A 15673-nucleotide genomic window follows, 5' to 3' on the forward strand; every position below is an offset into this window, starting at 1 on the left:
ACTTCCTGGTTTATATTAGTCCATGATATCTGATTCGGTATACTCTGAGAATCACATATAAAACTAGTTGAGAGTTTTTGGATTAGTTATTGTTACTGATTAACAAAACATTACAAACAGTTTCAGCTCTTATTCTTCACATGTGTATATGTACAAGGCATGATTGAATTTATATGGGTGAAGAAGCCGTGGCTATATGCTGCCATCAGCCGGTTCGTCGGGAAAGCTGCTCCTGATTTGTGCTCTCGAAGATCTTGTCCGCATTTCCCACCTCAAATCCATCTCGCCGATGACACTCTTTTATCTGCACTTTTAAGAAGTGGGTTATTCACAATACTGATACAAAGATATGAATCAGCTTTATAAATGATTTCCACAGCAAGCGATTTATAAGTGAGATAAGACTCAACCAGCATCGTTACTTTACCTCGCTTTCGGGTATGTTTTGGTACTGGGGAAGCACAAGGCGTTCAGCAAACTCGATGTATGAGCAAGGGATAGATTTGGTGACTCCATCAGAGAACCTGAAAGAAATAGAATCTGCCACAGTTGAGCTTTGCAGCAAACCACCATCAGGGCTAACTGGAAAAAAAAAAATATGGAAAGATACATGTATCAGTCATTTCATTTGTTTGCAAAACCCAAATTAGCTTTAAATCGTCTCTAATCTAGCTCGTGAGTTTGATTGATTACTAAACCTTTAAGGACTCCTCCTTCTGAGTTCAGTCTGAAACCTTTTTCTTCAAGGAACTGATTGAGCTTCTTAATTTTGTTTAGATGAGATTTAAGCCGATGGACGGAGATAGTGACGTGGTTTAGTGCATAGCCATTGGCAAGGGTCCATGCAGCATATTCACTTTCCCTGTAGATTAAGGTATCAACTAATGAGTCAACACACTCTGTCTTGATCTAGAAATTTCAATAGCAAATAGAACATGTACCTAGCCAACTGCTCAAACTCAGAAGATAGAGGCTTTTCCCATGGTAAACTACCCAAAGCACTAGAGAGAGCAGCGTACTTTCTCCCATTAGGCGATGTTTCAGTGTATTTTCTGATCACATCCTGGAAAACAAGAGAACATACTTACTTTACTTCCAAACTCATACACAACAGTCAACCATCGAGGGTCAAACCGTTACCTGCGTCTGTGTGCTCATCTGTTCGACAAGAAGCTCTGAGATAAAAACTCTCGGTAAAGGACCATCTACACCACTTCCACCAGGAACAGCAGAAGCATGAGGAGGCGCAAACCACAAAGCTCTCAGCTTTTTGGCAGGAAACCTCAGCTCATCCATTTGGGTATACCCATAGTCAAGGAAGAAGCTTGCAAGCGAGTCAATCCCATAACCGCCAATCTAACCACATATTACAAAACACAGAGACAAGATATACTTTAAACTTTTGTTCAAACGTCGGAAGCAAATAACCGATAAAGGAAAGTCAGAGACTTTATACCCCAAAGGTCCTGAAAGCGAGATGATCATAGCAAAGCTGCTCGTCATCAACGGATCTGACAAGCTCCAAGACTGATCTAGGCGTCGGGTTCCGGTTTAGGTAAACCGTTTCCATCTGTCCTAAAACGCTTCTGAAAAACGGTTCAGCGACCTGATCGAGAATCAAACCGGGAAACGTAAACAATCACGGCCTACATCGAAAAAAACTAAGAAGTACGAAACTAGAAACGGACCTGCGAGGACGATCCGTGAGAATCTCTGTTCGTTGACATCGAGACACCACCAGAAGCAGCGGCTACGGAGTGATCTCGCTTAACGAGCCGGATATGAGATCCAACGGAGAGTGGTGGTGGTGATGATCGGAGAGGAGGAAAGGAAGAATGAAAAGAGGCTTTGATGGTAGAGGAGGAGTATAGAGAGAGCATAGTGGAGGAGATTCCTTGGTTTTTCCGTCGGAAAGCTTTTAAAACTATGAAAGATGACATCTTTTTATGGATTGGACAGACAGAGGGACGTGTCGTGACGAATGTGTATACAAATTGTGTATAGTATGTCACATCTGATGTGTAGAGGAGGAGTATAGAGAGGAGGAGTATAGAGAGAGCATAGTGGAGGAGATTCCTTGTTTTTTCCGTCTGAAAGCGTTTAAAACTCTGAAAGATGCCATCTTTTATGGATTGGACAGACAGAGGGACGTGTCGTGACGAATGTGTATACAAATTGTGTATAGTATGTCACATCTGATGTGTCGAGATCATCATCTTCGCATTATATATTTTCAATTGATGTGGCGACATCATCTTCCGCATTATATATTTTTGATCCATAAGTTTGTTTTTGGAAGAAGACCCACCACAGGTGTGATCGAGTATAAATCATAATAAATGGGCCTTAGGCCCGGCTCATAATAAGTGTTCCAAGTGCGTCTGCTGGGATGGACCTATTTTAGAATGGATGATGACCTTATCAAGAGAGAATCCAGTTAAGCTTGTAATGTATAGTACCTCAAGAGCATCAAATATGATCCTCATTATAGATCTGGATTAAAGGTTTACAGCTTACTACATTTAACATCATTGTACACAAACTTCCTATTAGATTATTGATAATCTTTACCATGCAATAAATCAAACTTCCCAGTCTCGAAAGGGAGGGTGCATGCACATGCACTCCATCTACATAATTACATTGAATACACTTTATATAGTGAGAGCCGGCTCAACTTGAACAGGGGCCCTTGGACAAAACTTTTTTTGGGGCCCTATAATTAGTTAATTTTTAGTGTTGACAATAAGTTTAGTTATTCTTAATACTATTAGTCTTTGGGTTTTTGTTTTTGCGCATGTGCATCAAAACATGCACATATTAACTAAAAAAATTTGTAATCAGATATGTTTTTTTTTTTGTTTTTGTAATCAAATATGCTAATGAAAATAATTAAGGTCCCTAAAATTATTAGATATGAAGCTGAGTCTCCGGTGACCACCCTCCGTACTCAGCCGGCCCTGAGTGAGATTTATGTAAATTATATTGAACAAGTATTTACCAAGTAGAAACGATGTAGCAAGATAACTTAAAGCATTGTCATAACATTTTTTATCTGACATTTCAGATGCCGTTCACTGATTGTAACATGAAGTTTACATACGTTGAAACAAAGTTGGCACTTGGCCCCGACAAAGATTGGTTAGTTTTCGACTCAAACATGTGGCGAACCCTTTTCTAGACTTACACCCCACCAATCTCGATGAAGACTTGCCATAAACGTCCTTTTCATGTAATCTTCCACTCCTTTACTTAAAAGATATTTTTGCATCTCTTTTTTTGACCAGAAAAAAAAAGCATCTCTTTTATTCGCGAAGGAGATATTTTTCGTTTCAAATTTGACAAAGTTGTAAAAGTTGATAATGATATGTCACAAAAGCACAAATAAAATGTGAAATAATAATCGTCATAATAATAATAATACTAAGAAAAAAGACGCATCGAAGATTGGAGATATTTTTCTTCCAGATATTTATTTCCCCTTTTAAGTCTCCCTTCTCACGAACCGACCCTACAAATAATTCAAAAGAAATGTATCGCAAGAAAATTCATAAGAAAGATATAGAGTTTAAAGTTCTCTAGCACAAGATTAGTTAAATATGAAAAAAAATAACTAGTTAACATTGAGTTAGGCTAAGATGTAGAGAGAAGGAAGAAGGGAGAGACACCTTGAAACGAGGTCGTTTATCAGCGTTGAATTTTCGGACCTCATACCTTATCTTCTTAGAGAAGAGCCTACTCTGTCTCTTCTCTTTGTACCTTAACACACTCGCTTCTCTTCTCGTGTTTCTCTCTTCATCCATCACCGGCACTTCACCCCTCTGGACACACTCAAAACCGTCAATACTAGTTCATCAAGATTACATCACTATCCATAACTTGCACAACAAGTAAGAGATTTTAACACAAACTCACATAAAGGGCATTGGCCGGAGCCATTAGCATTGAGGTATCTGTCCACAGAGATTGCTGTCGGCGATCAGACCAAGCATCAATAACTTCTTGATGGTTCAGATTCAGCTTCAGACCCAACTCTCTGTCTTCATAATCCGTCGACATATTATCCCAAAACCCAGAACTTGAGCCTTCGTGATCAGTACTCAAACTCTTCTCTTCTTCCTTCACATCTTCTTCTTCATCTTCTTCTTTCCAGAAATTCCAGTTGAGCTCATGAGAGCAGCTTAAACTGTCAATGTTCATGTCGAAAATGCGGTCGAAGCCATCGACAGAATGATAGTGTTGCTCTCGAGAGAAAGCGTTAATGGAGTCGAAGATTGAAAAAGGTTTATGATCAGCCACTTCTTCTTCTTGCTCTTCTTTCTTTGGTAACCTTTGTGTATCCATGTCTTATCTTTTCCTCCACTCTTTTTTTTTTCTTAGTCTATCCGAGCATCATACCGAAAACATAGATATATACATAGATATTATTACAGAGCTAGGTTCCTTTTTAATACTTTTGTAACATGTGATGTAATTTGATTCGACGTGGCGTCTTATCCCAAAAGTGACGGGATAATACCAAGCTGATTGGCTTCGAGAGTCCAGCTTGGAATGGGACCTCTCTTACTGCTCCTTTGGAGTTCACTAGAGACCATTTCATTCCAGCCTTTTTTCCACGTTATACTAGTAGCCGAATAAAGGAAAGCTTCTTTTCTGTTTTATTATAGATACATGTATCTAAATAATATATAAGTATTCAAAATATCTACGGAAACACTTATATAGCATGTTTATGACATGAAGCAAATGATTTGGTTGAAAATAAATAAAATACTAGCTCGCCTGACTTTACTTAAATTAGATGCCAAAAAGGGTAAAAATGATTCACGCGCATCAATGCGGTTAAGCTTCATATGTTCTTCTTTGAACACAAAGTGATCTTTAGTAACAACTAAGTTGTAATGTTTGATAAGAAAGCTGACCTGTATTTGAATGGTCATGATGAAGTATCAAACGAACATTGAGGTTTGTAGCACCAGTTGCATCAAATACAGCGAGAGTGTGGTTCCAAATCTCGAATCATCTGAGTGCTACGTAGATGCTGTAACATCCTTTCATTTCGCTTATTGATTCCTTCTCTGAACAAATTGCTACCTGTGGAATCTAGATTTTTCATGGGTCTTGTTTCCCTGCTTAGTATCCTGAGTTCCTTGCTCCTCAAGTACTCTGCACCTTGTGCCTGAACTGTTTGTGAATTGAAAATTACTCAGATACACTATGTTAAAGTTTCTATCCATTCATATAAATCACCAACCAGAAGATTTTCAAGATCGTAATGTACAGCTCAATGAATCCTCCATAACAGTTACATTAAAATGAAGGCAGATGTGTATAATTTCAAAATCATATTCTATGCCTGAATTCACGGCGAGACGCTATACTAAATGAAAGGGGGTAATGTGAAACTCATTCAGGTTGAGAGAGTTTAAGACCAATATCTTTTCAAACAAAATGAATTGAAATGACACGGTAAATACTATTATTTGGGATATCCACGACGAAAGCAATGCAAAATGTAGTTGAACTCTGTTCGACGCAATGAACTATAAACAACACACGGTATAAATGAAAATACCTGAGTGTGAAGATGTCAACGACGCAGCTGAATCCCTTAGTCTCCTTACACTCTCAGCAGCATCCAAAGTTTCAGAATACTCCTCTGATGTTGGTTCAATCAGACTATCCCTCTTAAGGCCCAGCAGCGCATTTTCGGAGGCCTAGGTCAACGTCAGAACAATGTCATATACCGTCACAGTAAGTCTTAAGTAAAAAGCAAAATTAGCAATGAGAGATAACCAAACTGATCATTACTTCCATACGGTAAAAGTAATCGAGAAAATTTAGCAGTGCAATATTCTGATTGTTCAAGCTTGGATGAGCTCATGTATTTACAATATTAAGAATCTTTCTTTTGCGCTAGTAAAAGCAATGAGCTCATGTATTTACAAAAGGGAGACTACTCACCTTTCTAGCAATAGAAGGGAATCCATGCTCCATAGACTGGACTGCAAAGCTGGTCCACTCCGAATGTGAAACTCTTAACCACAAACAGCTTGTGGACTTGATCTCCCGCACAGTCAATGCCTCATACTTCATAGCTAAACAGCTCTATTCAACACATAACAACAGATCATAACATAAGCAATTCGAGAAAGTAGCACAAATCAATCTGCTAATCTTCAGTTTGTAATCATGAACGGCAAACGATTAAGCTGAGTACCTCAATGTTAATTTTTAGTTTATTCAGATCTAAAAGAGCTTAGACACAAACCTCCGTATCGCCGATAAGAGCGAAAGCACGAGCGAAGAATTCGAGTACTGAGAGCTTCGCAACGACGGATTCTCCAGCGAGCTCGCTGAATATGACAGACGATTCAGATCTCATGAAATCTCTCAGTCGGGATCGAAGATCGGAAAACGATTTCGCGTTCGTTGCAACCAGAGACAGCTCGAGAATCCGAAGAGACTCTTCATCGAACCTGCGAAATTAAACGAGAATATAGAATATAGAATCGGTTTAATAGATTTCAGAGGAATATCGGAGGAAACGAAAGAACCTTCGATCATGAATCCGATTGAGAAAGAGATAACTCTGATCAGCGATCGTCGCCCCTGACATTCTTCTCAGTGAGTAGTAGTAGTAGTTGGGCGGGCATTTTAAGATGGAGACAATTAATAAATGGGCTGTGAATACATTTTAGATTTACGATAGGCCCGTTATGTAAATTAAAGGCCCATTAGTACTCGTTAGGGGGGTCGTCGTCTCCGTTTTCTGAAAGCAAGTGCCGATTTTGTTGGTTCGAGTGAAATGGACGCCAAGGAGAACGTGTCAGGTTCTTCATCTATTTCTCGGCTTGAGCTAGAGTTCGAGTGTTTATGTATCCGAGTAACATCTAAAGCTGGCCTTTTGTCCTCAAGTATCTTCTCAAATGTTTTGGAGAAACAATTTGGTTTAAGTTCTTTATTCAAAACGTTAGCCTAGAGGATCCCTTGTGTTTACCTAGTACAGCATATCACAATGCAAAATTAGTTGACCATGTCTTAGGAATCTACACGTGGCTTAGGAACGTACACGTGTCTTTGATCATTACAACCATATATCTTCATCTATTTCGCTCCGAACATTGAAGATATCGAATAGTAATTCAGAGAACACAACATCCCCCCGTCTTTGCGTCGATGATGACAAGCAAACTTCTTCTCCTAGTCTGCTACGTTTCTCTTCTCTGCTTTGTATCATCGTCATCATCTGATTTCTCTGGAATATCTCAACCGTCGAAAGTCTCTCTGGGCTTGTACTATGAATCTCTATGTCCGTACTGTTCTTCCTTCATAGTTAACCACCTCACAAAGCTTTTTGAGGATGGTCTCATATCAATCGTGGACCTCCATCTGTCTCCCTGGGGCAACTCCAAGCTCCGCTCCGATAATGTCACCGTCCTTTGCCAGGTCTTTTCTTGCTTTCTTTCTATACCTTCTTTATAAAGCATGATTGTAGCGATTATATAATATATTGTTGCTATTTGTTTGCAGCACGGTGCGTATGAATGCTTCTTGGACACGGTAGAAGCTTGTGCGATTGATGTTTGGCCTGAATTGGTAAGTGGGATGATGAGATCTGACTGTTGAGTTCAGATTTGAAACAAAGTTTTACTCTTTTTTTAGCATCAACCTTCTCTTGATAAATGGTGACGCTTTCGTTTGTAGAGGGATCATTTCCCGTTCATCTACTGTGTTGAGAGTTTGGTGATTGAGCACAAGTACAAAAAGTGGGAGACTTGTTATGAGAAGCTCAATCTGAACTCAAAACCTGTTGCGGATTGCCTCAGCAGTGGACATGGAAAAAAGGTTAGTTCCTCGGCTTGTGTTTATAGACATAACGATTCTGCAATGGTGTTGTTCTAGTTGAGGAAAGAACATATGATGATGTTCTGAGCAGTTTTTATACTTTCATAGACTCACTTCCATGTTAGATATGTTTTGTTTTGAAGCTTCTACATTATGATTCACAGATATATGCGTTCTTTTCTAATCTTCTTTTCACTTGCTGCAGCTTCAGTTGCAGTATGCTGCAGAAACGAGTGCACTTGAGCCGCCTCATAAGTACGTGCCATGGGTAGTCGTGGATGGTCAGCCACTTTATGAGGTTCGTTTACTATGTTTCTTTTTTTTAATCCACGCTCTCTTATTCTCTTTGTATGAATGATTATCTATATTCACTTAGCATTCATTCGGACTTATGACTAGTTTGGAATTTGGTTGTGCAACACTTTGGATTTAGTGTCTCCTAGGGAATTGGATCATCTTCACGCATTATAATTCCTCAGAGAGTTATGGTCGAACGTAATTTCTAGTTACCTAGGCTAATGAGAAAGACATGTTTTATAGGGGTATCATAGATTAGTGTGGATTTGGCTATCAGTATATTACTTTATGTGATATGGATAATGGATGTTTCAGTTACCAAAATGTGGAATCTTCTTGTTCTGTGTATTAGATGGGCATATGGCAGTTCAGAAACAGGGAACATTTATATGTATGGGTTTGTGCTTGGATGTTTCTTGGCTTTGAACTTACCTCAGTATGTGTTCACTGCAGGATTATGAAAACTTCATAAGCTACATCTGCAAGGCTTACAAAGGTAATGAAGTGCCTGGCGCGTGTGCCAAATATTCTTCCATTGGCATTCTCAAAGTGAATCGCTTCCCTCTGGTTTGCTGGAAAGGAGTCAATACGATGTGGGATTTGTTGGAACGTATCAAAACCTCTATGTTGTCGTACATCGACGTCACAGGCTTGCTATAAATAACTTCTCTTTCTGTTGTGTTATGTAGCATGATACCCTCCTGATAAGCTGTGTAGATTCTGAGATATGATGAAAATGATTTATATATCAGAATGTATGTTTGTTGGGTTGTGTGACCGACTCTGGTCTTGAGATGATAATAAATGGAAATTAAATTATATATTGGGTTCCTCTGGTACCATCTGATTCGGTCCAAACTGTTCATGCACCGGTACCCATCACTAGCAAAGCAGACTATCATGATTTAAGATAGAATAGTAACGTGAGGACCGTGACCCACTACTCACTTCGACGTTGACCATATGCAATAATAATTTATAAAATTTTATGCTTGTAGAGTTTTTATACGAAATTATTGGAAGGTGTACTAATGCATTGAATCGGTTAACAAAAACAAAATTGTTTTGTCTCATTACCATTGCTGGTTAACACGAACTTCTTTTTCAAATTGTTAATTTGTAAAGTTCCGTTATCAGTAAAAATATAATAAAATTGCTTGTAAATTAATTTTAAAAAATCACGTAGCAATTCTATTGATGGATAACAAATACACTGCATATATCCCCTATGTAGAAGCAAGTTTTGAGTAGAATTTTTCAAACAGGTGCTTTACTTTGTAAAAATATATAGAAAAATTATTGAAATATCACGTTTTTAAGTCGCGTAGACTCTAGATATGAGGCACGGTCTTTGCATCTCATGTCAAGATGATGAGTTTTCCTCAACATATGCCTTTGAATTATTCGTTGTTTCTTTAAGCCGCCTGGTGCCCTGATGATGGGTCCATAAATGCTTGCTCTAGACTTCTAGACGTCTCCGATCAAAAGGAAATGTAATTAATGTAACTAACCTTACAGATATATATTCATAATTAATAATAGAGTAAACTAATATGGCTTAACCAAGTTGATTTGGTCTAGTGGTAAAGGAGCTCCAGCTGGAGTGTCCGCCCCTGGGTTCGAACCTTGGCCACTGCGGAATTTACATATAGGCTGCAGCATCCGAGACCGAAGACCTTCGGGTGAGCCACCTGGTGACCTTCGGGTCCATGCTCACTTCGGCTTCTAGTCTGCCCCACACGGTGGGGTCAGGATACTCGGTTAGCAAAAAAAAAAACTAATATAGCCTGGCTGTTGGCTCGTCCTTATCAAAGATCATGTGCTGATTAGGAACAAAACAATTTTAGATCATGATTTTCAAGGACCACAGGTTCTGTCTAACTTATCTTTAATAACAAATCTAGGGCAAAAACTGCCTTAAATATATAGAGTCGTAATGCAATCGCTAAAGTTCCATATTGGCTAAGGCGACCTTTATATAAATATCTCAAGCTAACGGTCACGGAAACTATTCTGTCTTGTAATGGTTAACGAAACACTACCTTCATTGCTGACGTCAAGAAAAGAAGCCTACTCCGATTATTTCACTATAGATTGTTTACTTAAGCATATGGTTGAAAGACACACGTGTGGAAGGAAGACGCGTACTAGAACACAGTAAGAAGCCTCATGTTGGTCGGACATATCGTGATAAACAACACTGTCTCAACTCTCACGAGTCGCGATCTTGTTCTATTCATGTGACTTTTACCATATTTCCAAGGTTATTTACGTACACGTGCGTGTGTACTTATCTTAAAACGCATATGTATATCTGCTATTCATGCATGAGAGTATATATATACAAAATAAAAATGTAAACCAATATGTGACTAAAAGATATAACTAGAGATAGTAAGTTATATATTTGGCATATTGTACACAAATTTGAATGGAAAAGAGAGTATTAGGCCACCATTAATCGGGGTGTTTACCCTGGTGCTTAACCATTTAAAAAAAAAAAAAAAAAATTAAGCAGCAGCGCTTAAACAAGCACAGTAAGCGTCGGTTGCTCCCACTGTTCCCGGACTCCACTGACACGTGGCGGTCCGCGATTGATTTTTTTTTTTTTTTAATAATCAGACAAAAACCAAAAAAAAAAAAAAAAAAAAAAAACATCCCATTTGGGGTGCTAGCCAGCAGATGCTCTTATACATTTATTTCAGAAAATGTTAAGTCGTTTAAATGCATATACCGATGCATATGACATGACATTGTATAGTGTATACAGTATACGTATACTTACCTCTTTCGTACTTAATATATAAATACATACGCAAACTGAAAGAAACCCCCATCCGACTCCTGTAATTAATATTCTTCGCTGATTCCTGAACTCTTCAACACACGTTAATTTAAATTCCATGATTGTTTAGATGATACCGTTTGATTGATCACAAAAGCAAGATCTTAATAATTCGGTTAACAAAAGAAAACTCTTAATAGTTCATATAGAAAATAAAATACATTATAGTACGGAAGGTGTGAGTTCCATGCTTACTATAGCAAGAAAACTAATTAATATGATATAATAATTTAATTTAAGGCGGTACAGCTTCGGCGACAGACGGATCACTGACGTTACAACCACCACCTCCTTCACTTTGTCTTGACGGAGCAACGTCAATTCTAGCGGTGGTAACAGTTGGTGCCCGTTTCCGTTTCTTCTTCTCGTATGGAATCCCACGTGCCTTGGCTTGACTTTCCCTGACTTCTCTCAAGTAAATCCTGACCGCACGTGCGGCGAACGGGTTGGAATCAGGCCTCCCACCGTGCTCCTCGTACGCAGCTCTCAACCGTCCGATCAGAGCATCGAGAGATCCCCAGGCTTGCTTGAGAGGACAAGCGCAAGGAGAGGGAGGCTGCTGATGTCCGAAGTAAGGACAGGTCGCCACGTGGACTTTGGTCTTACCGAACTGATCTAGGTACTTGAGGAACTCGATCACGTGCGCTCCGCTACAACGTGATAACGCGAGAGGCGGCTTGTGGTTCTTGAGGTACTGCAAGAACGTGTTCCAGTCACGTCGTTTCTGCGACTCGTACCTGCTAGGGGGCGTCGCCGGAGGTGAAGAGGGCGTTACGGAAGACGGACCCGGATCACCTCCATGTTGTTGTGACCCCGAATCAGTCGATTCCATCAAAACTAGGGTTTTTTTTGTTTTTCTTTGAGAAAGTTTTTATTTAGCCTTGGTTTTTGAGAATATAAGCGAATCGAGAATTTAATGTTTTAAAAGAAAGAGAGAGAAATGAGAGAAAGAGTGTGAAGGGTTGTTAGGTTTTGGGGTTTTATTTATTTAATTTTCAAGACCATAAACGAGGAAAAGTTTTGCATTTTGGGTTGAATGGTGTGAATTCTGAAAGAAGTAGAGAATGAAGAAAGGAGTGGAAATACAGAAAATTCAAGAAACTAAATCACGTGGCCATGGCCCTACTCACGAGCCACTTGATACTTTTACTATTCTATTTAGGTCGAGTGTGGGCCGATTCTTAAATCTTTATAACCTTTTTAATAATATTGATACCACTATTACAGGGGGAATTATTTCTATAGTTATCAGATTTATAAGCCAATAAGGAAATGTCAAGTATGGAAGATAGCTCTGAATGTTGTAATTTAAAATTGTTTAGTTTATACTCCATCCGTTTCAAAACACATGAAGTTTTAAAATTGTGCACAACTATTAAAATTTTTTTTCATCTTAAAAATATCATTAAAATATAAATTAAAAGTTATTCAACCAATCACAAAACAGATTACAAAATATCATTGGTTACACAGTTTTCGATAAAGTGAAAAAGTGCATTGATATATGAAAACATCGTCTATTTGAAATATCAAAAACTCCCCCTAAAACATCGTCTATTTTGAAACGGAGGAAGTATATCGTGCCGAAATTCTTTTTTTTTTGCTTAAATATTGTTCTGAAACATTTTAGTTAGACATTTTAACGATTCATTTTTTTCTCTCGGCCATTTCCAACCTCGCTCGTTCAAAACGCATATATGTTACTGTGTACTTATTAAAAGAAGGAATGGGCCACCGTGTTGATGATATCAATAAAAGTACTGGTTATTTATATGGAATCTGACAAACATAAAAGTTTGAGAATTCAGAGTCGAGTACGTCTCCACCATCCAAATATAGAAAAAATAAGAACTGTTTGGGCCCGCGCGCTCTGCACTACACATATGCGTACGTGCGTGTGCTTGAAAGTTTTTTTTTTTTTTTTTTGAACAAGCGTGTGCTTGAAAGTTTTAAAATATTCTTGCATTTCTCTATTCTTTTTCCTAATGCAAGTATAGAGAAGTCACATTACATGACATCTCAGTTACCTTGTACCGATATTTTTTACAGGTGCCAAAATACATGGGCTTTTCGGAACAGGAATGATCGAGCCATTTGCTTTCTTACAGGCCATTCTGTTTGAATCTTCTTTAGTAAAAGAACTACTACTATTAAATATGTGTAAACAGGTTATTTGTATCATTTAGTAGGTTAAACTAGCATGTAGACGTGTTTTTCCTTGTTTCTCAGTGTAAATCATTTTTGTTCTTTAATGGCTTCAATGAGTTTTAGGTACGCGCATAATTAATTATGGCTACACATTTTCGCATTGTATTCTTGTTTGTTTTCTTTAGCCAATAGCTCAATAAGAGATTAGGTACAGTCCTTCCGAACGTATACACGATATCATGGTATGCCCATATTGTCAAGACGTGACATTTATATACACATTGTAGTTTCCGTTGTTTTTATCTCAAAACAATTTGTTTTATATATCAAGATTATGCAATGGGTAAAAATTGGCTGAAATACTTATAATCTAGGCTCTCGGGGGTCACTAGACAGGATATGCCTTATTTGCAAGACGGGAGACCCGTGGATATGGTCTTCAACCCATTAGGAGTACCCTCACGCATGAATGTAGGACAGATATTTGAATGCTCGCTTGGGTTAGCGGGAAGTTTGCTAGATAGACATTATCGAATAGCCTCTTTTGATGAGAGATATGAAAAAAAAGCTTCGAGAAAACTCGTATTTTCTGAATTATACGAAGCCAGTAAGCAAACAGCCAATTCATGGGTATTTGAACCCGAGCATCCACGAAAAAGCCGCACTATATACGAGTTTTAGCTGAATGATCGAAAAGTAATCATCCGTATCTGATTTGACTAATAGTTTTGGAGATGGACAAATTGCAAAATTTTCTTTAGATCATTTTTTTTTTGTTAAAGGGTTTAGTTTTCTTTAGATCATGCAAGAATATAATCACAAAGTCGAGATACAAAAAAAAAATCGTGATCATACAAAGATATATCATATTTTGTTTTTTTTTTTAAGAAAGAAAATATCATGTATTAGTTGTTTATATTATATTATATTATATTATTCTCCCAGCATTTGGTATTTTTTTTTTGATCAAACTAGTATCAGTTTTTTTTTTATATCAACAAAAACTGGTATCGTTTAATTATCCTAACCCTACGATTTAAGCAGCCGGTGTATAGGCTATAGCAGGCCATGACTTTTACAAGTTAGTTTAACATATCAATTAAGTTATTTATCATAAATATCCATTGTTAATTTGATTAGTCTTCCACATAGTTTCAATTCCCAAACAGTGATAGTCATTCATTATAGTACACCAACGAGAATCATTTAATAGTTTCTTTCATAAAACATATATAAATATATAATAATCCTAAAACATATACGATATAATGATTAAACTTAGATATGCTTGACTTATAAAGCGTAATTACATGATATTAAGTCATGATTTTTTTTGTTGCAATATGGCGTTTTGTCCATGCTTGCATTTATATTTGCGATTTCCTTTAATTCAGTGCACTTATAAGTTTGAGTATCTCCAATTTCAGTCCATATTTTATCACAAAATAGAATTTAAAATAAAAATATTTTAATCATATTTTACTATCCATTTTATAACAGAGTAGAAATTGGCTTACTTCATAAATGAAGTAGTGCATCTTTTTATTATTATTTTATTTCCACTCTAAAATAATATAAGGTAAAGGTAAAATTCAAGTTTATTATGGAGTTATCAATTTTAGAGGGATTTCTTAGTTGGAGATACTACATATCAATATATGTGTTTGTTTATACAGCCCTTCTTGAACAAATTTTTATTATGAGAAAGAAAGAGAGAAAATTATTACGGTAGAGTATGTGTTTGTTTATACAGCTTTTTTTGAACTAGGGTTTTATAGAAAGAAAGTGAGGAAAAAAATTATCCACCTCATTTTTAATTTTACTCAATCTGTTTTTCCCCCAAAAAATATCTGAAATTTTAACTAGTTAGTAAACTAATATTGAAGCTATTATGGCGTTTGTTTATTCCATTTGTCTGTTTCTTCCCCACTGCACATCTTTTTATTCTACTGTGGAAAATTCAAAACCATAATATGAAGAAAAAAATAAAAGGGCAAGACGATCAGGATCCGATGCTTATTGTCTAGCACTAAAATAATTACTTAATTAAGATGCCATAGAAGTCAATGATGTAGCCCCTACAATGTGTTTATAAACAATAAAAATATGAATAGAATGATAAAATTAAATTCAAATTATTGGTTGTTGGTGCTTACGACCCACCACCCACACACATCAATATCTTTATAACGACTATTAAATCCCATTTTGTTGCCTGGTGGATGGTGATCTTATCAAAACTATCAGTCTTTCCAATGTCTATAACAACTGTCCGTTTTGAAAACTTGATTCCATTTTTTGTTAACATATTTTGTTAGAACCTCAATTCAATTCAGAAAACATAACATTGCAATAAATGATATATAACGGTTATGAATCAATTCAATTTGGAAAATGAACCTCAATTCAATTCGGAAAACATAACTTTGCAATATATCTATATTTAAAAACACATGAAAATGGACATTTTGAACTTTTGAAGACATGATAATATATAATACACACTATATATAATGATTGAGTGTTGATCATATA

At 37.1% G+C, this 15673-nt stretch overlaps 5 protein-coding genes across 8 annotated transcripts; 1 reads left to right on the forward strand and 4 right to left on the reverse strand.

Moving 5' to 3' along the window:
* Positions 1-56: 56 nt before the first annotated feature.
* On the reverse strand, positions 57-2192 carry LOC106401211. The gene is made up of 7 exons (XM_013841682.3): positions 1689-2192; positions 1457-1606; positions 1141-1356; positions 942-1063; positions 699-862; positions 428-582; positions 57-304 (listed from the first exon to the last, which is right to left on the reverse strand). The coding sequence occupies exons 1-7, from the start codon at positions 1938-1940 to the stop codon at positions 206-208; spliced, it is 1158 nt and encodes a 385-aa protein (XP_013697136.2). The 5' UTR covers positions 1941-2192; the 3' UTR covers positions 57-205.
* A 1116-nt stretch (positions 2193-3308) lies between these two features.
* On the reverse strand, positions 3309-4361 carry LOC106401394 (zinc finger protein CONSTANS-LIKE 6). 2 transcript variants are annotated; one of them, XM_013841903.3, is made up of 3 exons: positions 3916-4361; positions 3669-3821; positions 3309-3511 (listed from the first exon to the last, which is right to left on the reverse strand). In XM_013841903.3, exons 1-3 carry the CDS (start codon positions 4342-4344, stop codon positions 3485-3487), a joined length of 609 nt encoding a protein of 202 aa, XP_013697357.2. In that variant the 5' UTR covers positions 4345-4361; the 3' UTR covers positions 3309-3484. The 2 variants fall into 2 exon arrangements, with proteins under 2 accessions (XP_013697357.2, XP_048613807.1); XM_048757850.1 differs by having other exon boundaries at positions 3669-3830; positions 3916-4344.
* On the reverse strand, positions 4330-6669 carry LOC106401393 (protein DOUBLE-STRAND BREAK FORMATION). 3 transcript variants are annotated; one of them, XR_007323692.1, is made up of 6 exons: positions 6558-6669; positions 6272-6479; positions 5965-6108; positions 5576-5717; positions 4923-5184; positions 4330-4381 (listed from the first exon to the last, which is right to left on the reverse strand). XR_007323692.1 is itself a non-coding variant. In XM_013841902.3 (5 exons), the coding sequence occupies exons 1-5, from the start codon at positions 6617-6619 to the stop codon at positions 4985-4987; spliced, it is 756 nt and encodes a 251-aa protein (XP_013697356.2). In that variant the 5' UTR covers positions 6620-6669; the 3' UTR covers positions 4803-4984. The 3 variants fall into 3 exon arrangements, 1 of the variants encoding a protein (XP_013697356.2); XR_002658424.2 differs by having other exon boundaries at positions 4359-4653; XM_013841902.3 differs by lacking the exon at positions 4330-4381 and having other exon boundaries at positions 4803-5184.
* A 268-nt stretch (positions 6670-6937) lies between these two features.
* On the forward strand, positions 6938-8966 carry LOC106398251 (gamma-interferon-responsive lysosomal thiol protein-like). The gene is made up of 5 exons (XM_013838836.3): positions 6938-7449; positions 7534-7599; positions 7708-7848; positions 8054-8146; positions 8599-8966. The coding sequence occupies exons 1-5, from the start codon at positions 7180-7182 to the stop codon at positions 8803-8805; spliced, it is 777 nt and encodes a 258-aa protein (XP_013694290.2). The 5' UTR covers positions 6938-7179; the 3' UTR covers positions 8806-8966.
* Positions 8967-11106: 2140 nt separating this feature from the next.
* On the reverse strand, positions 11107-12035 carry LOC106425842 (protein LIGHT-DEPENDENT SHORT HYPOCOTYLS 6). Its single transcript, XM_013866564.3, has one exon. It carries the CDS (start codon positions 11820-11822, stop codon positions 11226-11228), a length of 597 nt encoding a protein of 198 aa, XP_013722018.2. The 5' UTR covers positions 11823-12035; the 3' UTR covers positions 11107-11225.
* Positions 12036-15673: the final 3638 nt, after the last annotated feature.

Source organism: Brassica napus, chromosome C5, assembly GCF_020379485.1.
Source record: "Brassica napus cultivar Da-Ae chromosome C5, Da-Ae, whole genome shotgun sequence".
NCBI lineage: Eukaryota > Viridiplantae > Streptophyta > Magnoliopsida > Brassicales > Brassicaceae > Brassica > Brassica napus.

What these genes read in the sequence shown, in the direction of transcription:
- LOC106425842 (XM_013866564.3), bottom strand. Translation starts at nt 11,822, where the DNA reads ATGGAATCGACTGATTCGGGGTCACAACAACATGGAGGTGATCCGGGT.
- LOC106401394 (XM_048757850.1), bottom strand. Translation starts at nt 4,344, where the DNA reads ATGGATACACAAAGGTTACCAAAGAAAGAAGAGCAAGAAGAAGAAGTG. An exon ending in CTCCGGCCAATGCCCTTTAT is followed by an intron (nt 3,831 to 3,915) that starts GTGAGTTTGTGT and finishes GACGGTTTTGAG; the next exon opens with TGTGTCCAGAGGGGTGAAGT. An exon ending in ATAAACGACCTCGTTTCAAG is followed by an intron (nt 3,512 to 3,668) that starts GTGTCTCTCCCT and finishes AATTATTTGTAG; the next exon opens with GGTCGGTTCGTGAGAAGGGA.
- LOC106401211 (XM_013841682.3), bottom strand. Translation starts at nt 1,940, where the DNA reads ATGTCATCTTTCATAGTTTTAAAAGCTTTCCGACGGAAAAACCAAGGA. An exon ending in GAGTTTGAGCAGTTGGCTAG is followed by an intron (nt 863 to 941) that starts GTACATGTTCTA and finishes CTTAATCTACAG; the next exon opens with GGAAAGTGAATATGCTGCAT. An exon ending in AGAAGGAGGAGTCCTTAAAG is followed by an intron (nt 583 to 698) that starts GTTTAGTAATCA and finishes TTTTTTTTCCAG; the next exon opens with TTAGCCCTGATGGTGGTTTG.
- LOC106401393 (XM_013841902.3), bottom strand. Translation starts at nt 6,619, where the DNA reads ATGTCAGGGGCGACGATCGCTGATCAGAGTTATCTCTTTCTCAATCGG. An exon ending in AATCGGATTCATGATCGAAG is followed by an intron (nt 6,480 to 6,557) that starts GTTCTTTCGTTT and finishes TTAATTTCGCAG; the next exon opens with GTTCGATGAAGAGTCTCTTC. An exon ending in TCCCTTCTATTGCTAGAAAG is followed by an intron (nt 5,718 to 5,964) that starts GTGAGTAGTCTC and finishes ACGTTGACCTAG; the next exon opens with GCCTCCGAAAATGCGCTGCT.
- LOC106398251 (XM_013838836.3), top strand. Translation starts at nt 7,180, where the DNA reads ATGATGACAAGCAAACTTCTTCTCCTAGTCTGCTACGTTTCTCTTCTC. An exon ending in ATGTCACCGTCCTTTGCCAG is followed by an intron (nt 7,450 to 7,533) that starts GTCTTTTCTTGC and finishes ATTTGTTTGCAG; the next exon opens with CACGGTGCGTATGAATGCTT. An exon ending in TTGATGTTTGGCCTGAATTG is followed by an intron (nt 7,600 to 7,707) that starts GTAAGTGGGATG and finishes TTTCGTTTGTAG; the next exon opens with AGGGATCATTTCCCGTTCAT.